Raw genomic sequence first — 24510 nt, 5'->3', positions numbered from 1 at the left:
AAATTACCTTCTGCCAATACCCGACTCCCCCACACTAAATAACTTCCTTAAATTAATGTTTCATCTGATAAACCCCTTCTCAGTGTATTTCAAGGTGATGTCCTGGAAGGTCCCGATTAAACAGGAAATCGTTTGCCAAAACTTCAATGCTGATTTCCTTTTAAAGAATTCCTGCTTCAGGAGGCAGGTTGGTGGGGTTTCCTGGGGAGTTGAGTAGTGGGGAACTGTGTCAGATTTGGAAGGGCTCAACACGGAGCAGGAATATCCCCGTAGTTCCCTCCCCTCTGCTGGGAGATACAGTTAAACCCGATGGTCGGTACTTCGTTCCAAGTGATGCCGAGTTTTGTACCGACCTGGACAATCCGACCTCTCAAAACAAGACTTTGTGAAACAAAACGCAGTTTATCAAAATTGTTGACTGTTTGTTGTTGTACAGAAGTGTGTCAGTGCAACCAGACAATAGTATTCATTAATGTTGTATCATTTCCACACCCAATCTTCCAATAGTATTGATGTAAATTTGAAACATTGTTTGAAGTATCCGCAGAGTTAAATATACATTCCATCTCGAAGGGAAGCTGGCGCGCGTGATTTTAAAGTATTTTTGTAAGTGCTCTGACTCCAAATAACACAATGCAAATAACAGACCGTCAAATAACCCCAAAACCTGACAATACAGAACAGAGTAATGAGCTTTTGCAGAGAAATGACGAGTTTCACCCTCTGTACTTTGAAGGAGTCGCTTTCTGCACTTTCATCGACAAGGAGCTGCCTCGGTCAGAAATGCCCATGTATCCCACACTAACAGAAAGGGAATCCTGCCTTAAACCTTGGCCAGAAGGGGATTTTATGAAAGGTTTGTGGGAGGAGTGCAATTTAGTCAATGCTGGAGACTTGGTGTGGGAGCCCGGAAGACTGCGGTCCGCCGAATTAAAGGTTCCACTTGTGCGGAATTTTGGAGGAATTAAATAAATGGGGAAAACTAATCTACTAATGACTTAATACACTAGAAAAGGAATTTCAAACATTGAGCAATTAGGAGCCGTTTTTAATCAATAAGCAATTAATGATTGATGGCCGGGCAAATGTAATATCAAAGACAGAAGGTGAAGATCTCTCTGGTTTGGTTTGTAAATCCTCCCACTCCCTGGGATTTCAGAGTTCAAACAATTCCATGTTACAGGGGATGTGTTACAGACAACCACCTGCTAAAGGAGCGACGCTTCGAAAGCTAGTGCTTCCAATTAAACCTGTTGGACTATAACCTGATGTTGTGTGACTTTTAGCATATTACAGGGGGTGATGGGAACAATGTTTTCGAAGGTGCGTTAAATAAACAAGCCCCGATCAAAACAAGCCGAGCAAGGGCGACAGAAATTAAAGGTGTTGGCAGTCCTGGGTATCACACCTTAGTCTACCTCAAAGCGAGAGTGCAATACAAATACAGATAGACCGCAATAGGACACAGGCTTCAATAGGAATGACGCTCATTGGGGAACCTAGACTGGGGACAGTTTAAAACCTCCACTCCTCAGGTACAACTGATTATTGATTAATTGTTCATTTGAAAACTGAGATTGATTTTTTTGTTGAACAAAGATATGAAAGGGTGTGGAGAAAGATGAATATATCAAGTTAGGTGAGAGGTAGCCATGAGTTCATTGTGTGCTAGAATATATAGAAGGGGCTGAATGGTCTTGCTCTTGTATTATCTGATCTATTTAGATCTCTTATATGTTCCACTCTGTTTTGTAAATAAAGTTAAACAGTGACCGCGGCCAACATTAGCTTTGAGTTCACCGGGACAGTAAACAGCTGATTCCTGGGTTGCAGTTTGTTGGAAACAGCAGTCCGTTGGGAAACTGCAGCAGCGACTCCCGGCCAGAAACCTCAGGCCAGCTGTCACTGGTGATCAAATGGAGGGGAGGATCCACTGTCAGCCCACCTCGGGGTGGGGGGGAGGTCGTTTCTCTCTCTCTCTCATTGGCCAGGGACTGCCCCGGCAGGAGCTCACTCTCATTGACAGGCAGTGATCGAGTGTCCAATATAAATCACTGTTGTTGGAGAGGGTCTGCATACACGGGTCTCCAAGAGTTCCGGCTGCTGTTTTACAACAGGGAGGGAAAAGGCTGCACTACCTCTCGATTAAACCGTGGAGTCAAAGGTTTGGTCGAAATCAGATTTCAAAGCCGTCCAGGGAATCTTTTCTCACTATGTTTCTGAGGAAGGGTCATTGGACCCGAAACACTAACTCTGATTTCTCCTCACAAATGCTGCCAGACCTTCTGCAGCGAGTTCTGTTTATGTTTCTGTTTTCCAGCATCTGCAGTTCTCTGTTTTTGGGTTTGAAGAGTTCATTAAGAACTGAAATGGGGAAGGTAAAGGGGTATTTGTTTGCTGGGGAGATGTTTGGAAATCTCCCAATTCCTTCAAATCCCATAACATGTTACTATGTTTTTCACTTGCAGGTTGAGCTGACTGGATCGGCTTGAGCGATTTTTCTTTCTGGAAGAAGTTATTTCAGGTGCTGAACAGTCCTGCAGGGTTGAAGGTAATTATTTGAATAGCTTTCGTGTTCGCAGTCAATATAACCCTCTGAAAGTCCGAATTATTGCTACCTCAGGATAGACATTTGTCCCAGACACGAGTTAGAGAGAGGCCGTAGACCCCAGGGAGCTGAAACCTACAATGATCATGTTTAATTAAACCGCTTCCAGATCTCCCTTGGATTTTCACACCGACTATGGCTGGTTTTCAAAGTGCTTTTGGCGAATAGTTAGCGTTTCCAATGGAGGTTTGAAGCGATGTTCCCAGTTAAGTTTGGACGGGCCAGTGTTGAGCTGGAATTCCTGCCACCTCGAATCGAACATGCAGCTCTTTGACCAGGAGTATAGTACACTGGCGGATGGTTCGTTTGACAACGCCCCCTCTCTCTCTCTCTCTCTCACACACACAGAGTTGTGAAAAGTATTTTATCGACCTGATCAGAGTTGCTATACGCTGCCATTTGACGCCCCAGAACAACCCATTCTCGGCAATTCAGAAACGATGTAAGAATACCTAAAGAGAATTACGTTAAAGAAATGTCTTAGGTTTAAAGTGATTGGCAAAAGGATTAAACATGTCAAAATCAGCATTTCTCCCAGGGGTGTCCGGGCTCTGGAACCCTGGCTGGAAAGATAGTGGAGACAGAAACCCCAACTCATTGAACAGAGATGTCTGGATGGGCACCTGGAGGTGACTAGGTACTGTTTGTCGGTAGATACGGACCAAATGGGCGGAGACCCTCCATCTGTGCTGTACTTCTTTCCGACTTTTTCGAGGTGTTAGGACTCATTGAAAAGAAGGAATTTGCAGGGGTGTGGGGGGAGGGGGCACTGCATTAGTTTCTGGCTAGGACACATCGAGTCACATAGATGGACAACACAGAAACAGACCCTTCGTCCAACTTGTCCATGTTGACCAGATATCTTAAATTAATCTAATCCCATTTGCCAGCATTTGTCCATATTCCCCCTCAACCCTTGCTATTCATGTACCCATCCAGATGCCTTTTAAATGCTGTAATTATACCAGCCTCCACCACTTCCCTGGCAACTCCTTTCATACAGGCATCACCCTTTGTGTGAAAAAGTTATCCCTAAGGTTCCTTTTAACTCTTTCCCCTCTCTCCTTAAATGTCTGCCCCCTAATTTTGGACTCTTTTACCCTGGGACCTTGGCTTTTCATCTATTTCATTCCCCTCATGATTTTTCAAATTTCTGTAAGGTCACCCTCAACCTCCAATGCTCCAGGGAAAATAGTCTCAGCCTATTCAGCCCCTCCCTATAGATCAAGCCCTCCAACTTTGGTAGCACCCTTGAAAATCTTTTCTGAACCCTTTCAGGTTTAACAACATCCTTCCTATGGCAGGGAGACTAGAATTGAACACAGTATTCCCAAAGTGGCCTAACCAATGTCCTGCACAGCCACAATGTGACCTTCCAACTCCTATACTCAATGCACTGACCAGTAAAGGCAAGCATACCAAACACCTTCTTCACCATCCTATCTACCTGTGACTCCACTTGCAAAGGACTATGAGCCTGCACTCCAAGGTCTCTGTTTGGCAACATTTCCCAGGGCCCTACTATTAAGTGTATGCCCTGCCCTGGTTTGCCTTAACAAAATGAACACCTCACATTTATCTAAATTAAACTCCATCTGCCAGAAGACCAGAGGAGATTGGATAGGCTGCCTGTTGCTGTTCTGTGCTGCAAAGATTCTATGATTAAATCTGAACAGAATGAGCCTGTTGAATTCTTCCAGCCTGGTCCACCATTAAATAAGATAATCGGTTATGTGTCTTAACACTATTTCTACACTCCATGACTTGCTAATATCTGTCAATTTAAATTAACTAGCAAGTTATCACTTTCTTTAGGGACGTCCACTACACTGTCACTTTTCACATGAAGTGTTTCTCAATTTCTTACTGGAATGGTCATTCTTTGATTTTAAAACATGTCCCATCCTTGAAGTTAAAAATCACACAACACCAGGTTATAGTCCAACAGGTTTAATTGGAAGCACACTAGCTTTCGGAGTGTCGCTCTTTCATTAGGTAATAGTCTATCACCTGATGAAGGAGCATTGCTCCGAAAGCTAGTGTGCTTCCAATTAAACCTGTTGGACTATTACCTGGTGTTGTGTGATTTTTAACTTTTGTACACCCCAGTCCAACACCGGCACCTCCAAATCATGACTCCCATCCTTGAAGACTTCCCAAAAATCAGGATTTTTTTTCTCCCGACCTATCCCATCAAAATTCTAAATCTCTCAATCAGTCAAACCTTTGACCTTCTGCATTGCAATGAATATAAACCTGGTGTACGTCATCACTCCCTATTATCTAACAGTTACATCCTCATCAATTTGTGTCCCAATTCCTCCAAGACCGATATATCTTTTCTAAGGTGCTGTGCCCAGAGTTGTTGAATTCTCCAAATACGGTCTCACTAGGTCTTTGTTTGGCTGCAGCAATAGTATTCTCTCTTCTTAATAATCTAACCCACATGCTATGAAGATGTGGGTTCATGAACCTTTTTGATGCTTTTTGCCCCTTGTCTTCACCTTTTAGTAATCTCCATACATGGACACTCTGTATTTGAGCCTCTCCTGTAGCTAACGTTACTGAGTGTTACAAATATTCTGGTATAAAACGCAAACTGTTCAGCTAAATGTGTTTTTATTTCTTAACTGGGGAAAAAAACTTTTCCCTGCAATTTTATGCAACATTGCAAAGTGATCTGTCCCAAAATGGACAATAGTTAAATTGAAGACCGGAATGAAGAAGGTTGGGTCCTAGTTTGTCTTCTCTCAAGTGTTTCAACTGTATTCAATAGGAAGAAGCAACATTTCATACAATCTTTATGAAAGTGGGAATAATTAGAATCTAGCTGAAAGATTTAAATATGTTAAATGAATTTGAACGTTATTTGCACCTTTTTTTGATGAAAATGCTTTTATTTTCAATTTTATCTCTTCATTCTGTCCTTCACCTGCATTATGTTATGATTCCATGGGTATTTCCTACATTGTGGTACAGCTGTATAAGGTCATCCCTTGGTGACCTGTCTGATCAGCCACTCTTCACACAAGGCAGAGGTACTGAGGATAAACAGGGCTTTCAACCATCAGCTTGTCCTCTGCTGAAATCCATGTTTGCGTGTGTTCCAGTCAAACCATTGTATTATAATTAGGATCAGAATTTCTGGCTGCATTCTTCCTTCACTGGCTCAGTTCACTGAATCAAGCATGTGCCAGGACCAGGAACATCTGCGACTTTAATATTAAACAGTATTATCCTTTGAACAATTTTATTGTAATGCAGAAGGTCATGGAAAGGTGATGAAGGCCAGTGATGGTGAGAATCATATTGAAGAGTGCACTATCTCATGTTTGGCAGCATGATATTGTTTTAGCAAAGTGTGTTTACTCTGAAGGGAATCAACACAAACTGCTTTGCAGCTACAAAATAGAAGCAAGTCAATAAGATCATTACTGGTTAATTTGAATTTCACATTCCTATCTACCTCTGATAATCTTTGATTCTTTTGCCTAATAGTTCCTATTAGGCATATTAGTACATATGTACCTCTGCCTTAAAAATATTTAATGACTGTACTTCTCAAGCAACGTTTCAAAATCTCAATTCTGAGAAAAGAGCTTTTCCTCATCCCTGCCTTTTCAACAATCTCCAGTGAAGTAGAGAATTATCACCTCATAAGGAGGGACTGGTAAAATATCAAACAAGAAATGTTTTATATTTAAATTATATCTGAAGAATAATTTCATTTTTCTGTTTTTCAGGTATTAAGTTGAATTATAAAGAATAAAGTCCACCTCCCTGTATAGCAGTTTTCCGCAGAAAATGAACACGGTGTATTATTACAGAGGGAACAGCCATTGTGTGCAAAGTGTGAATTCCCTGGCTGCAGGATTTTACTTGCACCAACAGGTGAATGACCTGTTACATCGAACACAGTCAGGAGGGCAGCAACCATTTAGTCAAACTCTCTCAATGGCTGAACACTTAGCTGGTGAGTGTTCATTATTCTGGCACCATGTAAGAGGGGAGTTAAGAGGACTGGAAATGATGACTATGATTCCGTTGCTATGATAATACTCATGCTTTGCAACTCTAACTAACCAGCTTAGCCTCAGCTGATGTCACTTCTGACAGAGTCTAGGTATTTGGTGATAGGGATCTTGTGGTTCAGTGGTAGTGTCCCCACCCCCTTCCAAGGTGTATTATAAAATGTCTAGGCAGGTAGATTCAAAATTTGTAAAGCTTGGTATGGAGTTCTTGTGGCACAGTGGTATTCTCTCTACATTTGAGCTAGGAGGTCTGGGCTGAAACCCTACCTGCTCCAGATGTTGGTCAAAATATCCCTTGAGAAGCTAATTAAAAATACCTAAAGCTTAGTGATAACTGAAGGTATATTCACAAATCTTTTTACCTTCTGGATTAACTACTCCATTAATATAACTACCAGATGACTGTACCCATTGTCATTTCTATTCATTTTATTAGGATTTAATATTTGATGTTTTCTAAAATGGACAAGAGATCTGCCTTGTTAGTTTTACAATCCCTCTTTATTTTCAGTAATTTCATTTCTCCCTCTTGCAATGTCATATTTCCTCAGCATTTCTATAACACAGCTGAAAATGTGTTGCTGGAAAGGTGCAGCAGGTCAGGCAGCATCCAAGGAGCAGGAGAATCGACGTTTCGGGCATGAGCCCTTTTTCAGGAATCCCCGAAACATCGATTCTCCTGTTCCTTGGATGCTGCCTGACCTGCTGCACTTTTCCAGCAACACATTTTCAGCTCTGATCTCCAGCATCTGCAGTCCTCACTTTCTCCTATTTCTATAACACATAATGACGCAGTCAAACTTTTTTTAGGGAACAGATTTTGGTTCGTCATGTGAAATCCTTGAACTTTGTCATTACTTTAGCAACTGTTTCTTTATTGCTGGGACCTTCATGGCTTCTCTAATGTTCTGTTTTGACCTCTGTCATTTTAATCTCTCTCATATTTTCAACATCTTATTTTAATCTTTCTTTTCAGGGTTATTGACTGTAATTTCCCATTCATTTTGTTTCCACCCATTGAGATGTAAGTATCCAAATGATGTTACTGACTTCCCCAAGTGCAGTGGAGTAATACAGGGACAAAATAAAGGATCACAAAATGTTTGTAGTGCAGAACGTGGCCATTAAGCCTATTGTGACTGTACTGGTTCTCTCAGCATTTTAATTTAGTGCCAATCTCCTGCCTTTTTGTCACAACCCTGCACAATGTTTCTCATTAAATAATAATTTAATTGACTGCTTCATTATGGGGAGGTGATGACCTAGTGGCCTTATCATGGGACTGTCAACCCAGAGACCCAGATAATGTCTGGGGACCTGGGTTCAAATCCCGTCACAGCAGATGGTGGGATTTAAATTCAATAAAAATATCTGGAATTAGGAGTCTAATGATGACTGAATCGATTGTGGAAAATATTCTTTAGGAAAGGAAACTCCCATCCTTATCTGGCCTGGCCTACATGTGACTCCAGACCCACAGCCATGTTGTTGACTCTTAACTGCCCTCTGGGCAATAAGGCATGGGCAATAAATGCTGCCTAGTCTGTGCTGCCCTCATCCTGTGAACAAATAAAGAAAGAAAGTTGAACCTGCCTCCACAGTGCTTCAGGCAGAGCTTTCCAGACCCTAATAACATGCTGTGCAAGAAAGAGTTTTCTCATGTCACATTTCCTTCTCTTGCAATTGTACATTAAAACTGTGCCCTCTGGCTCTCAATCCTTTCATGAGTGAGGACAGTTTCTCCCTATCTGCTTTGTCTAAATCTCTCATGATTTTGAAAACTTGTATCAAAAGTCCTCAGAGCCTTCACCTCTCCAGGAAAAACAAACCCAACTTTTCCAATTTATCCTCCTAACTGGGGACTCATCCCTGGAACCATCATCTGCACATTCTCCAATGCATTAAATCCTTCTTAAAACATGGCCCCAAAACTATACACCATACTCCACTGAGGTGTAACCAGTGCCTTCTATATGTTTGTTAAAGCCTCCCTGCCTTTCTGCTCTGGACCCCTATCAATGAAGCTCAGAATGCTATATGCTTCTTTGACAAGTTGTCGCTGTTAATGTGACCACCTTTTAATGGCTTATGTGCACACGCACCCACATCTCTCATCTCCAGCACACCTTTTAGAATAGCAGCCTTTTATTTTATTATGTCTCTCCTTTTTTTTGTACCAAATTTGTCACCTCACATTCCTCCACATTGACCTTCATCTGCTATCTATCTGCTCATTCCATCAAGTTGTTGCTTGAAGCTTGACACTGTTACCCTTATAGTTTACAGTTCTCCAAAATTTTGCGGCATCCTCAGATTCTGATATTGTCCCTTGCACACCATGATCTTGACGATTTGCATATGTCAGGAAAATGAAGTGTCACAATTCCAGGGTAACACCTTCCTCCAGCTTGAAAAATATCCATTCGCCATTACTGAGTTTGATTGGTTAAACAATTTGTATCCACATTGTTGCTGTACCTTTTCATCACCTATAACCTTCCTCACCGGTCTGTTGCTCACTGTATCAAACACCTTTTGGAAGTTCATGTACACCACATTAACAGCCTTCCACCCCAACAGCCCTCGGTACCTCTTCCAAAAATTCTAGCAAGTTTCCTAAATGTGATTTTCCATGATGACTCCTTTTTTGCATGTGACTATTAATCATTGTTTCTAGAAGTTTCCCCATTACTGTAGTTAAATTGATTGATTGGTAGTTCAACAAGGATGTAACATTTGCAATTTTCCAATCCACTGGCTCCACCTTCCAATCCATGGAAGATTGAAACATTATTGCCAATGCCTCTACCATTTACATTTCCTCTTCCTTCCAAAACCATTGGATGCACTGCATCTAGTGCAGGTGTCTTATCCAATACTTCCTTCTCCTCCATTTTAAATCCTTCTAATCAGTTTCTTCCTCTGTCCCCATGACTTGGGCAGTATCTGCCCTGTAGATAATGTAAGAAGCAAAGTGATTGGGGGATGAAGCTTTTTCACCTCCCTTCTGTACCTTCTGTATTCAGCTTGGTTCTCAACTGAATTGACAACCTTACACCTGCCATAAGCACATTTATTTTTCTTCAGGAAGCCCCTGGATGTGTTTGTCCTACCATTCCCTTTTGAGGAAATAAACTTTGACTATGCCCAAACCATATCTTCTCTGAAGGTATCCCACTGTTTGCTGCTGTTTTTCCTTCCAACCTTTGGTTCCAGTCTGTTTTGCCCATCTGTCCTTGCCTGATTGAACTGGGCTATTTTCACTCTGGATTGTCCAATTTATTTTTAATACTATCCTAAACCTAATTACATAATGATCACTGGCCCCTACATGTTCCCCCATTGTCACTGGCTTATTTGTATCTCTTAATTCCCAACAAATGGGCCTAGCAGTTTCTCTTTTATTGTTGAACTGGACACATATTGCGATTAAAAAGATCTCCAGAACACAATCTAAGGACACTTGACTATCACAAACCCTTAATACTACCATTATCTCAGTCTACATATGAGTAATTAAAGTCATTACTGTATTATGAATATCAATGATATTTAGGCCTCTCTATAATTTCCATACATTCGTTCCTATATATCCTTCCCAGGAGTCAGCAGTCTGTAGACTACACTGAACAATATAACTGCTTCATTATTTCCTAGCTCCAGTCAAATCAATTCTGCCCTTTGAACAATCAACTCATGGCTTTCATGTAATGCCATTCTCAGACTTTGTTACATTCAATTGAGATAGAAAATAGGAGTAGGAGGGCCCTCTTGTGAGTGATGATAAGCCTGGATTGACATGCTTGGGTTCAAGTCCCACCTGCTCCAGAGGTGTGTAAAAACATCACTGAATATGTTGATTAGAAAAATAGATTACATTTGTAAAAAGGAGTAGAAGGGCTTTTGCAGTGGGTGATAGGACTCCTGTGTCAGAGGCAAGGATACTATGTTCAAGTCTTACCTCTTCTAGAGGTGTGAAATAATATCTCTTATAAATGTAATTCATAAAGTCATAGAGATGTACAGCACGGAAACAGACCCTTCTGTCCAACTTGTCCATGCCGACCAGATATTCCAACCCAATCTATTCCCACCTACCAGCACCCGGCCCGACTAATCTTCTGGAATTTTTTGAGGATGTAACTCTGAAGATGGACAAGGGAGATCCAGTGACTGTAGTGTACCTGGACTTTCAGAAAGCCTTTGATAACGTCCCACATAGGATGTTAGTGAGCAAAATTAGGGCACATGGTATTGGGGGCAAAGAACTGACTTGGATTGAAAATTGGTTGGCTGACAGGAAACGAGTAGTGATAAATGGCTCCCTTTCGGAATGGCATGCAGTGACCAGTGGGGTACCGCAAGGATCAGTGCTAGGATCACAGCTTTTTACAATATATATTAATGATATAGAAGATGGTTATTAATAGTAACATTAGCAAATTTGCTGATGATACAAATCTGGGTGGCAGGGTGAAATGTGAGGAGAATATTAGGAGATTACAGGGTGACCTGGACAGGTTAGGTGAGTGGACAGATGCATGGCAGATGCAGTTTAATGTGGATAAATGTGTGGTTATCCACTTTGGTGGCAAGAACAGGAAGGCAGATTACTACCTAAATGGAGTCAAGTTAGAGAAAGGGGCAGTACAAAGAGATCTGGGTGTTCTTGTACACCCTTCAATGAAGGCAAGCATGCAGGTACAGCAGGTAGTGAAGAAAGCTAATAGCATGCTGGCCTTCATAACAAGAGGGATTGAGTATAGAAGCAAAGAGGTTCTTCTGCAGCTGTACAGGGCCCTGGTGAGACCACACCTGGAATATTGTGTGCAGTTCTGGTCTCCAAATTTGAGGAAAGACATTCTGGCTATTGAGGGAGTGCAGCGTAGGTTCATGAGGTCAATTCCTGGAATGGCGGGACTATCTTATGTTGGAGCGACTGGGCTTGTATACCCTTGAGTTTAGAAGACAGAGAGGGGATCTGATTGAGACGTATAAGATTATTAAAGGATTGGACACTCTAGAGGCAGGAAACATGTTTCCGCTGATGGGTGAGTCCTGAACCAGAGGACACAGCTTAAAAAAAGGGATAGGCCATTTAGGACAGAGATGAGGAGAAACCGCTTCACTCAGAGTGGTGGGTGTGTGGAATGCTCTGCCCCAGAAGGTAGTGGAGGCCCAGTCTCTGGATTAGTTTAAGAAAGGGTTGTATAGAGCTCTCTAGGATAGTGGAATCAAGGGTTATGGAGATAAGGCAGGAACAGGATACTGATTGAGGATGATCAGCCATGATCATAATGAATGGTGGTGTAGGCTTGAAGGGCAGAATGGCCTACTCCTGCACCTATTGTCCATATCCCTCTATATCCTTCCTAGTCATATATCCACCCAGATGCCTTTTAAATGTTCCAATTGTACTTGCCTCCACCAATTCCTCTGGCAGCTCATCCCATGCATGTACCACCCTCTGTGTGAAAACATTGTCTTTTATATCTTTCCCCTCTCACCCTAAACCTATGCCCTCTAGTTCTGGACTTCCCCACCCCAGGGAAAGACTTTGTCTATTTATCCTATCTATGCCCCTCATGATTTTATAAACGTCTATAAGGTCACCTCTCAGCCTCCGACGCTCCAGGGAAAACAGCCCCAGTCTGTTCAGTCTCTCGCTATAGCTCAAATCCTCCAACCCTGGCAACATCCTTGTAAATCTTTTCTGAACCCTTTCAAGTTTCACAACATCTTTCCGATAGGAAGGGGAGCAGAATTGCACGCAATATTCCAACAGTGCCCTAACCAATGTCCTGTACAGCTGCAACATGACTTCCCAATTCCTGTACTCTATACGCTGACCAATCCTATCCACCTGCAACTCAACTTTCAAGGAGCTATGAACCCGCACTCCAAGGAACACTCCCTAAGACCTTACCATTCTGTGTATAAGTCCTGCTAAGAATTGCTTTCCCAAAATACAGCGCCTCACATTTAATTTAAACTCACCTGCCACTTCTCAGCCCATTGGCCCATCTGATCAAGATCCCATTGTAATCTTCTTCACTGTCCACTACACCTCCAATTTTGGTTCATCTGCAAACTTAATGACTATACCTCTCAAGCTCACATCCAAATCACTTCAATACCCAGCATTGATCCTTGTGGCACTCCACTAATCACAGGCCTCCAGTCTGAAAAACAACCCTCTACCACCACCCTCTGTCTTCTACCTTTTGAGCCAGTTCTGTATCCAAATGGCTAGTTCTCCCTGTATTCCATGAGATCTAACCTTGCTAACCAGTCTTCCATGGGGAACCTTGTCAAACATCTTACAGAAGTCCATATAGATCACATCTACTGCTCTGCTCTCATCAATGCTCTGTCAAAAACATCTAGGAACAGGAGTAGGCCTTTGTGCCTGCTCCACCATTCAATATGATCATAGCTGATCATCCAGCTCAGTATCCTGTTCCTGCTTTCTCCCCATATTCTTTAGCCCTAAGAACTATTTCTGTCCCCTTTTTTTTGAAAATTCAATGTTTTGGCCTCAACCACTTTCTGAGGCAGATAATTTCACATCTTCACCCCACCCTGGATGAAGAAGTTTCACTTCACAACTGTCATATTAATTATCATAAGGTAATGAGTATGGTGATGTGTTAGGAATATAGAGGTTTTGAGTTCTACTGTTAGCAATCTCTCAATTTAATTGATCAAATTGGGTAAATTTGGGCTTGCACCATAATTGTTATCATGTAGCTTGTAAAACTCATCAGGTTCACCAAGAACCTTCTCAAAGGAAAAGGCGGCCATTCTTGTCAGATCTGGCCAAATTTTAGTTCACACAAAATTGATGAGTTTTAATGAGATTTGCAGTAGCCTGGAAGCTACTTGAGCATAAAGGAAAATGATTCTTAGAAGGTAGACTACTCTCTCCTACATGTGTCAGTTAAGGCAAGGCAGTCATAACCAGTGTTATCCACATTCTGATAACAACTCTCTTTTTAATTAAAAAAAAATCCATTATCCTTGTTCTTTACACAAAAATGTAAAACAGTGTCAAACTTCCTCAGAAAGACACTGAATACTTCAGACTTATTTTACTTAATTATTAGTATTTTGACATTTATTAATATTTTGAAGAAATAATCCTAGAAGCAAGATATGGCAGTTGTCGTCAGAAACAGAGACGGAGTAGAACAGCCTTTACAACTGAACAGCTGGAAGCATTGGAGCAAGCTTTTCAGAAAACACACTACCCTGACGTGGAGATGAGGGAGAGGCTTGCAATGTATGTCGACCTTCCAGAGGCAAGAATTCAGGTATGTTCAGAGGTCAGACTACAGTCTGCTTGCTATCGTTGCTGTGGGCCAATCTGCTGAATGGATGATTGTTCAACTGAGTACAACTTTGCCCATTTACTGAAACTGGCCATTGTTGGACAAAAACATTTGCCAGTTTCAATCTTGTCCACCAGCCCCCTTAACCCCCATCCCCCTCCAAACTCCTGCCCCCACCCCCTACCTCCCCACGGCCCCCCCCCCACCCCAACACCACCACCACTAACATGCAGGATTGAAATAATGAACTGTATTCCAAGTTAGTCTGAAATGATGTGGTGAGGCTGATGTGTATCCAATGCCAACCTCCATGGCTGGGAGGGTGGTGTGGAGGAAGAGGCTGTGGGCATTGAATGCCGGTGGGGGGGGGGGGGGGGGGGGGAACCTCAGAGGGAATGATTGCCAAGTTGGAGGCCTACAGAAGTAGGCAGTGAGTGCGCTGCAGTCACCAGGTACCTGTTGAGGCTCTCATGTCAGGAACTGTCATTACCTAGTTTCTCCCTGACATGTGGGAGAATAGGTAATTCAATATAATTGAGGTGAAATTAGGAAATAAAATATAAATACGTGCAAGTAGGCCTGCCACTGCTCACTAATTCTCATCTCACCATTCAAAACTTGAAAAATCAGATTCTTTTTTCTTTAGAAAATCTACTTTTTCCAATCTTGTCGTATTTTCCTAACTGACTTGCCATTGCCCACATTGTTCAGTGGCTGGAACAATTCAACCCTATGTATCCAACTTTGGGCATTATATTATAGGAAGAATATAAAGGCACTTGAAAATATTTGTTAGAATGATCCCAGGGATAACATCCTTCAATTACATAGTTTAAAATGAAAAATTTATGTTGGTCTCCTTGGAAAGGAGAAGGTGGATTGGAAATTTGTTAAGATTATTCAAAATTATGAGCAAGTAGGTGGGGAGATCCATTGTTGGATGTGCGAGAGTTGAGTGAAAAAATCTGGCCGAGCAGAGGTTGATAGCCAAATTCAATAGCCATGAGGATGGCCTCAACAAGGACCTTGGGTTCATGTTACACTATAGGGCACTCTCGCACTCTCGCACACGCATTCACACTCACATGCAGACACTCTCTTTCTCTCTCATGCATGCACACATATGTCTATGGGGTGAATTTACATTTTTGCAGATACATTCTATTTTGCTCAAAAAGTGCACAATCTGCAGGCAGTTAATGCATGCAGTCAATCCATGTAATATTTTATAAATTCCACATTGGAAATAGAACCAGTATGACTCAAGATTGGGATACAGACAGACTCGAACCTTGCACCTTTAATGCATTGTTAGAACAGAGATGACACCTTTCTTTAAAAATAAAACCTTTGGTTATTTTGAGAATTTGACTTCAAAGAAGTTCTGCGATTTAGATATTAATGAACTGAAATCTGCAACCCATTCTAAAAGATGAAAGACTTAAGAGCAATCTATCATTTCAGTTGCATGGTACTGTAATCTTTTGTTATAAATCTGTGTCTTATGGTCCTGCTCCACTGCTACCTGATGAAGGAGCAGCACTCCGAAAGCTAGTACTTCCAAACCAACATGTTGGACCATTACTTGGTGTTGTCCACCCCAGTCCAACACCAGCTCCTCCACATCATAGGGCACTGCAGTAATTTTTCAGGTTTAATTACTTATAAATTTAATGCCTTAAAATGTTGACCCTGTCTACTCCAAGGCAAAAGTGAGGATTGCAGATGCTGGAAACCGGAGTTTAAATCAGTGGTGCTGAAAAAGCACAGCAGGTCAGGCAGCATCCAAGGAGCAGGAAAATCGATGTTTCGGGCAAAAGCCCTTCATCAGGAATACTACTCCAAGCCAGTTGCTAGAGTGTCACCTGAACTCACACTTTAAAGAATATTATTACACATTGCACTTCTCCGGAAAAATGGACTAAATCTGATCCCTAAAACAGAAACAAAAAAAAAAGTAGACAACCCGAGTACTGGAAAAATGGAACTTGACAATTTTGTCACTTTACATCAGTGAACTCGACAGACAGATTGTATTGGATAAAAATTGTAATGGATTAAAAATTGGTAAAAGCCTCTGAATCATATTTAATTAAAGTGACATTTCACATCTTTTTGGTCACCATAAAGCAGTCATCCTAAATTTGTGTAATTGGATTTATCCATAAGAATTGTTATTTATTGCCTGAGATCTGCTACGTTTAGAGAAATCGTGATCTGTGCTTGTGACTTTCTGAAAAGCCATCTGTACTGTTTGGAAAGAGACTGAAAGTTTTTGAAACATTTCTGTGATCACTATCTGCTATACAAAATGCATCTCCTAATGCCATTATTTACATTATTTACTTGGTTATAAACCCCTTTAGATTGGTGACATAAAAATATCCATCTCATGGACTTAATGATTGGTAATACACAGAAGGATAGTTTTTTGTATGTGTAGCCCAGGTCCTGACAGTGGTCAACTACCCAGAAGAGTTTCGATAAGTGGAATTGTGGAGCTTTGGAGGCTGACAATGAGACACAAGTAAAGTTTGAACAAGAGGAATAAAAAGAATTGATGAGGGTTCAGGCAGTAATGTTCAAGCAAATCCAGGTCTGAAGAACTTAATCAAAACAGACTCCACTGAACATGAAGAAACAAGCTATTTGTGTTTAAAGCCCTGCTCCAAAGCAGTAGACTATTTACTACTGCAGTAAATTCTGCCCTAACTGAGTCCTCGAAAAAGGAGCTGATTTTTTCTCCCCCTAAACCACCAAGGAGTTCAATGATTTGTGACTGTTTCTGAATTTTACAAACGCGCTTCACAGATCTAAAACAACTATTGGAAACTTAGAAATTTTCTATTGAAAATGTCTGTCTTTTAAACAGAAATACTAATTGCTCACCTAATTTAGGTATGGTTCAAAAATAGACGAGCCAAGTTTCGCAAGCACCAACGCAATTCAGAGAGGGATGAGTTTCTGATAGACGATAGTCAATGGATGAAGAAAGTTGACAGAAGCGAAAGAAACCTCAAATTGGAAAAAGAAAAACGTCACATTCAGCAAAAAGACTTGGAATTCTGTCACTCTATTGGTAGCCCATCAACATCTGTAATTAGACCGACATCTTTGACTGCAGATATGTCCAGCAGAGAAAAACCAGTAAAGCATATTGTTACAACAAATATGGGTAAGAAGCCTGGTTTCAGATTCTCTTCAGCAAAGTTCTTTGTGTATGATCCGTAACTATGTAGAGCATTAAATTTCTGTACACAGGAGTCTTTCTTCATGGAGTTATAGAGTTTGTACAGCTTGGAAAGAGGCCCTTTGGCCCATTGTTTCTGTGCCAGACAGAAAGCCATTTTCCAGCGCTTGGTCCATATGTTATCATGAGTTTCAGTTAGAGTCATAGAGATGTACAGCACAGAAACAGATCCAACTCATCCAAGCTGACCAGATATCCCAACCCAATCTAGTCTCACCTGCCAGAACCTGGCCCATATCCCTCCAAACCCTTCCTATTCATATACCCATCCAGATGCCTTTTAAATGCTGCAATTGTACCAGCCTCCACCACTTCCTCTGGCAGCCCATTCCATACATGCACCACCCTTTGCGTGAAAAGGTTGCCCCTTAGGTTTCTTTTATATCTTGCCCCTCTCACCTGAAATCTACGCCCTCTAGTTCTGAACTGCCCCACCCCAGGGAAAAGTTTTTGTCTATTTATCCTATCCATGTCCCTCATGATTTCATAAACCTCTATAAGGTCACCCCTCAACCTCTGCTCCAAGGAAAACAACCCAACATATCCAACCTCTCCCTATAGCTCAAATCCTTCAACGTTTGCAACATCCTTGTAAATCTTTTTCTGAACCCTTTCAAGTTTCAAAATGTCCTTCCGATAGGAGGGAGACCAGAACTGCACGCAATATTCCTAAAGTGGCCTAACCAATGTGCTGTACAGCTGCAACATGACCTCCCCACTCCTGTACTCAATATTCTGACCAATAAAGGAAAGTATACCAAATGCCACCTTCACTATCCTATTTACCTGTGATTCCACTTTCAAGGAGCTATGAATCTGCACTCCAAGGTTCTTTGTTCAGCAACACTCCCTAGGACCTTACCATTAAGTGTATAAGTCCTGCTAAAATTTGCTTTCCCAAAATGCAGCACTTCACATTTATCTGAATTAAACTCCATCTGCCACTTTTCAGTCCACTGGCCCATCTGGTCCAGATCCTGTTGTAATCTGAGGTAACCCTCTTTGTTGTCCACTACACCTCCAATTTTGGTGTCATCTGCAAACTTACTAACTGTACCTCTTATGCTCATATCCAAATCACTTATATAAATGACAAAAAGTAGTGGACCCAGCACCGATTCTTGTGGCACTCCACTGGTCACAGGCCTCCAACCTGAAAAACAACCTCCGGTCTGAAAAAAACCCTCTCACCACCTTCTGTCTTCTACCTTTGAGCTAGTTCTGTATCCAAATGGCTAGTTCTCCCTGTATTCCATGAGATATAACCTCGCTAACCAGTCTTCCATGGGAAACCTTATCAAACGCCTTACTGAAGTCCACATAGATCACATCTACCACGCTGCCCTCATCAATCCTCTTTTTGTTACTACTTCAAAAAACTCAATCATGTTTGTGAAACATGCTTTCTCATGCACAAAGCTATGTTGACTATCCCGAATCAGTCCTTGCCTTTCCAAATATATGTATATCCTGTCCCTCAGGATTCCCTCCAACAACTTGCCCATCACCAACGTTAGGCTCACCGGTCTATAGTGCCCTGGCTTGTCCTTACCACCTTTCTTAAACAGTGGCACCATGTTAACCAACCTCCAGCTTTCCGGCACCTCACCTGTGACCATCGATGATACAATTGGACTTTTGCTCGACTGTTTTATGGCTTTTGCTGTTATGTGTTGTCCAATACCTTTATAGAAAGCTGGCAATAAATCACAATTGTCAAGAAAGGGAACATATGAGCCAAAAGAGATGAAGTTGGATTGAATCTGCTGTTAACAATTTTAGGTTTGTGAGGTTTATTTGTGTAGGAATTGGCCTATTTTGTGGGTATGAAATGAACACAACAAGACTCAATTTTGGGGTTTATCAACCTGTGCTGCAAAGGTGCCTGAAAAATCTCCTACCAAAATGAAGTCAGATTATTCATCAGGCATTGAGCTGCCTTAAAACATATTGGGCATCCTAAATCTGTAGGTGAGATGCCACATGGTTGTTTTTGGCTATCTTGCTGAGGTTGGTCAGTGATGAACGGTCATGCTGTTAGTCCTGCCCAGTTCATGGTATTTGAATTCACAAAAATCCTTTTGAGATCCAGGAGGGGTATGACCTCACCCTCCAGCTTGCCATAAATCTGCTATCACAAACAAATGGAAATTACACAGCGTACATGAGTGATGACGAAAGATCTCAACCTCAATGTCACTAAAAAATTTCTGTTGAATGTGTGGAAAACTCCATGAATGCATACTGTACTTAGAAAACAATATGCCAAACCTGAGATGACTACAAAAGCTGTATGTAACCTAGGTTAAGGATGACCCAATACTCGTTGGACTCCTTTCATTATGTTATTTTTGTTTGCTATCTCTAATATCTGATATCCTTCCTTTAAAAAAAACCTCAAGAGGCCACATGCAAGTTTTGTCTGGAAATATTGAAATAAATACATGCACTTCTGTTTAAACCAGGTAAAGTTCAGTTCAATTTGGTTCCTAAATTTAATGGCAGCCTTGTAACATGAAGCTCGTCTGACAAGGGGGTAGACTCTTAAATCTCATTGCAAACAGCTTCCAGGATCACCCAAAAGGAAGGCTTCAAGACTTCAAGTGGCTCGAACACCAACACAGATTGGACATAGGCTTCTGCCCTGCTATGTTGGTTATCATTACATACATTTGCATGAAAAATTGATGAAATTTAAATTGAATTTAAATTTCACTCAAATGTATGGAATGCACAAGCTTAAAAATCTAGCAAGGTGATATTATCATTTGACACTAACCAGTTCAACAAACTTTATATTATATGAAATGTGAATGGATCATGTTGGTAGATTGAACCTATCTCAAACCAAAATTTGTATGCATTTTTCACTAAATACCAGAAGTGGGAGCTCTGGATATATTTGTTTTCTTCTTTCCATTTAGGAGACTTCTACACCTTTAGTTGCAAAGAGGTCTGCAAGAGAAGAGTGGAATTATTCCTTTATTCTCTCAATTATTCCATAACTAATACTGTCGAAACATGTGCCTTTCATTTGAAACTTTCCTCACATGACTATTTTAAGAATTATAGAGATTGGTTCTGCATTAACCTCTATGCTTTATCTGAGGAGGGAATATTTTAATTGCCTGTACTTCAACTGTTTGTATTATTAAAAATGATCTTCTCCACTAAATAATATTTCCTGCAGGTCCTGTTGCAAAGCTTGGACTATTTGATGAAAGCATCAACATTCAGATCCCAGAATATTCCACTCAGCAACAATATAGTGTGTCTCTGCCTGATCAAATTCAGCATCATGTAGCTTTAGCAAATTTCTTCCTGCCAGAATCTCACTATGGAATTCATCTCCCAAACCTGAATGTTCATCAGGCATCTGCACAGAACCCTTCATACCACCAGAGGAGTTCTCATACACTGGAAGCTTGTCCCACCTCACTCATTCACCACTCCCCTAAGTTGTCAGACCCAAAACCCAACAGTATGGGGAACATGCGACATGCCAAACAAAAGGCAAATTTGTTGGGCCATAACCTCCCAAATTAAAGAAGCTTTGTACTAATCACTGAATTTGTGGATGGCTACATATTTTATATAGTGACAAAATGAACAAAAATAAAATGAGTTTACATTGAAGTCTAGTTTTGTTTATTTTACTTATATCTCACAAAATGATTGCCTACAAAAAGAATAAATATCTTTTCATTCAAGCATAATGCAAAGTCTCCATTAAAGAAGTATAATGTGAATAACTATCACTTCAATCAAGGGTCACTGCTTTAGCTGCTCCACAGGAATATCTGCATGATTTAACAGCCATTAAAAGAAAGATGTAAAAATTGAGATTTTGTGAATGGGGCTAGTTCTTCTGGGTGGCAGCTGTTGCATTTCCACCGGGAGTGTGGTGGAAAGAGGGGGTGCAGGGAGAGGCCAATTAAGCCAGTAGAGGTTGAGTTTCAGCCTGCTGCCAAAACATTTCTGATGGGCTGAGGTGGAGAGAAATCACCACCCAATCCAAGCATGGCCAACAATGTAGTGACAGGGTGGGCAAGTGAACTTCCAGCTTAGAGTTTCTACAGCAGGCAAGTTATTGCTGGCCAACACTCAGGGTGGAACTTTGGTGTTGCAGACCATCCACTGGCAGGAGTCAAACCCATCTGGAGCTGTGGACCAAGGATGTGACCTGACAGGAGACTGTGTTGATGCTGCTCCTTTAAAAAGGTTATGTTGTCCTTGTTTTTTTTTCAGAGGGGTTATAAAGGCATGGGTCCAGATATGTCTGGGTTTCTCTACTTGAAGAAACTTTTAAGTTTTAAAAAACACTTATACAATGAAAACAGATAGGCTAGCTCTTCACGTTCAGCTTTTTTCTGGTTTGGTTTGGTTTTAGCAAGCTGTTATTGCAGCTGCTGGTCAGGTTCTGAGGCTGCTGGTCAAAGAAACAGCTCCATGCTGATCCTTCCTCTCCCTCTCTGACATCTTCCTGTAAGTGCTTGTGTTTGATTTTACCTTTTTTGTCAAGAAGTGTTTACGGGGATGTTGCAAATATTTAGAACAGCACAATTTAGTTGTGATAGAGTCGATTGAGTTTTTAAATAGTTACGTTATTCTAAATTTGGTTTTTGTTTGGTTGTGGATAAATGCTGTTTTGTTTAAGACTGAGTGGTTGGGCCTGCTGCACTACTCCTGGAATATCCACTTTACAGCTGCTTAAAACAACTAGAAACATTAGGGCCTGAGCTACCTTCTTGAAAAGTTTTGAGGTGGTCTAGCCTGGTCCCTAACAAGACCATTTTGTGGTCACCTCCCAACATGCCATCCAAAGCCACAGTTTGCAGAGCATTCATCTTTGCAGGCACTTGAGATGTGCCCCAGTATCATAAGTACCTGCTTTAATAATTTAAGATTAGGAAACCTCTCCTGACCCAAAAGACACTGTCAGGAACATCACTGAGATCTTGGAGGTCATAGTTTGACATCTCCTCTAAGATGCTGTCTCCTCAGATTTTGGCCTCATCATCCATATCACTCAGTGTAAATCTTAAAACAATCAAATATGATATAATTTAATATAAATTATCTAGTTCTCTACTTTTGATTTTATTTCTGAGTTCTAAGTTTCTATACAAATATTTAGTAAAAGCTTTAGACTCTGTGTTCTCCTTTGTGAGTTGGTCATTGATCATAAGCATTGATGTTCCCTTACCTACCAAGAAACTTCATACAGTTCAGTTCAGAAAATAAAGCATAATTTTAAATAAATAAGAGACACCTTGTTTAAAAAATCCAGGTATACAAAGACTCTGCTTTGAGACACATTCTAAGAAAATGCAAACAAATCCTTAGACCATAAAACCATAGGAAATGGGAACAAAAATAGACTATTTGGCCCCTCAAGGCTGCTCTGCTTTTCACTAGTATCATGACAGATCTGACAACCATTTCCTTGCCTTTTCCTTGAGCACTCTACTCCCACAGCTCCCTGTGACAAGGAGTTCCAAAGACACTCAACCCTCAGAGAGAAGAAATTCCTCTTCATGTCACTCTTATATAAGCACTCTATAATTGAGACTGTGGCCCCTGGTCATGGAGTCTCCCATGAGGTGAAACATCCTCTTAGCATTTACCCTGTCAAGCCCCGTAAAAACCCTATATGTTTCAGTGAGATCACCTCTCATTCTTTGAAATTTCAGTGAGTAGCATGCGAACCGTTTTTGTCTTTGCTCATAAGAGAAATCCCTCCCGTCCAGGGATTATCCGAGTGAACCTTCTCTGAAATGCCTCCAATGAAATGAATTTTTTTTAAAAGAAGGGGACCAAAATTGCTCACAGTACTCGAGATGTGGTCTCACCTTGTTCAGTTGTAGTAAGACTTCCCTACTCTTATACTCCAACTCCCTTGAAATAAGGGCCAACATGCCATTAGCCTTCCTCAACACCTGCTGCACTTGTGTGCTCGATCCTTCATTTAAGATCAGTTTTCAGAGTCTTATGAACATTAGGATTAACTTTTAAAAAGTACATCCCTTTATACAGTTATCAACAAAACATAGCCAGTCAATACTAGAGATATACACTCAATAACTACACATCATCATGTCACCTACTAAATTAAGAACCCTAACTTCAGATCTGGATGCTGGAAGCTCTAATGAAGACTCACCAAAGCAGAGGCACAGAGCTTATAACCTGAACAACTCAGTTGTAGTTTTACTACTTACTTCCTTCAACTAGCTGCCTAAGATCATGGCTCACACTTGGTACAACTACATTAGAAACAATCCTCCCAAAAATCTCACCCAAGTTTCTATACTTTATCTATGAGGTCTTGTGAGCAGCAACGGGCCCAAGCAGTAAGTGGGAAAGAGAATAATTCCAACCGTATCCTAACTGAGATCAATTCATCCTTTAGCCATTGACTGAATCTTCAATATTTCTGATCCACTCCATCTTACTGAGGGGTACTGTAGGAGATGCGCAAATTCTCTTTTTAAATAATAATATACTATGACGCATGATGGTTTGGATGGGGGGAAGGGAAATGAAACAATGTGGTTACAAAGATAATTTTGGTCTGTTTATCTGTCATTTTTGCGTTGTGATCTCTGTACTTTCAAACTTTTTATAACTTCAGCATCTGATGGGCATTAGTTGGTGGTTGGTCAGAAGCATAGTTTCTTAACCACTAACACATTCATTCTCACTTTGCAGTCCAACTCCTCAGTGTCGACTATATATTTTATCTCTATCATCATTACATACTCGATAGCCAGTGTGCCTTGACCTATATAGTTTGTACCATCTCTCAGTTAAATCTGAACTTGTTTGCTCCACTTTCAGACTTTTTTCCAAGAAATTGCTCACTGACTGGAAAATTGAAAATTAGTCAATTAACTACTTGACTCCTGAATTTTATTCATTGTTTTCAGTCCAACTGTTACTTGATTAATCTTTAAAGAAAGGTTTTCTCGATATTCAGTCCATTCTTGATTGCTAACAAAGTGAATGGAGGTTTCATTGATATTGCTATCAAGTGGCACTGGGTCAGCAATACCCTGAGTGGAAAAGAATACTCAGGGTTGTCCTCTTTTACAATCGCAATTCCTTGTTGATAATTCAGTGCAGTAATACAATTCAGGCAAAAAAACCTATGACTAATTGTCCTTTTCCCCTTCTTATCCTGGTATCTGAAATTCCATCTGCCAAATCAAAGCAGCCTGTATTTCTGTAGTTAGGTTATTTTAATAGGCCTGGTACCTGCAAGAAGGGTATCTTTTAAAGTACTATCAT

The 24510-nt window shown here is 40.9% G+C and overlaps 1 protein-coding gene across 1 annotated transcript; it reads left to right on the top strand.

Moving 5' to 3' along the window:
- The first annotated feature begins 2062 nt into the window (after nt 1-2062).
- Nucleotides 2063-20856, top strand: LOC140494670 (diencephalon/mesencephalon homeobox protein 1-like). The gene is made up of 6 exons (XM_072594111.1): nt 2063-2164; nt 2469-2551; nt 6352-6581; nt 13774-13952; nt 16869-17145; nt 20411-20856. The coding sequence occupies exons 3-6, from the start codon at nt 6413-6415 to the stop codon at nt 20764-20766; spliced, it is 981 nt and encodes a 326-aa protein (XP_072450212.1). The 5' UTR covers nt 2063-2164; nt 2469-2551; nt 6352-6412; the 3' UTR covers nt 20767-20856.
- Nucleotides 20857-24510: the final 3654 nt, after the last annotated feature.

Source organism: Chiloscyllium punctatum, chromosome 24 (assembly GCF_047496795.1).
Source record: "Chiloscyllium punctatum isolate Juve2018m chromosome 24, sChiPun1.3, whole genome shotgun sequence".
Classification (NCBI taxonomy): domain Eukaryota; kingdom Metazoa; phylum Chordata; class Chondrichthyes; order Orectolobiformes; family Hemiscylliidae; genus Chiloscyllium; species Chiloscyllium punctatum.
The sequence above is the reverse complement of the archived record's forward strand: the minus strand, read 5'-3'. Positions and strand labels throughout refer to the sequence as shown.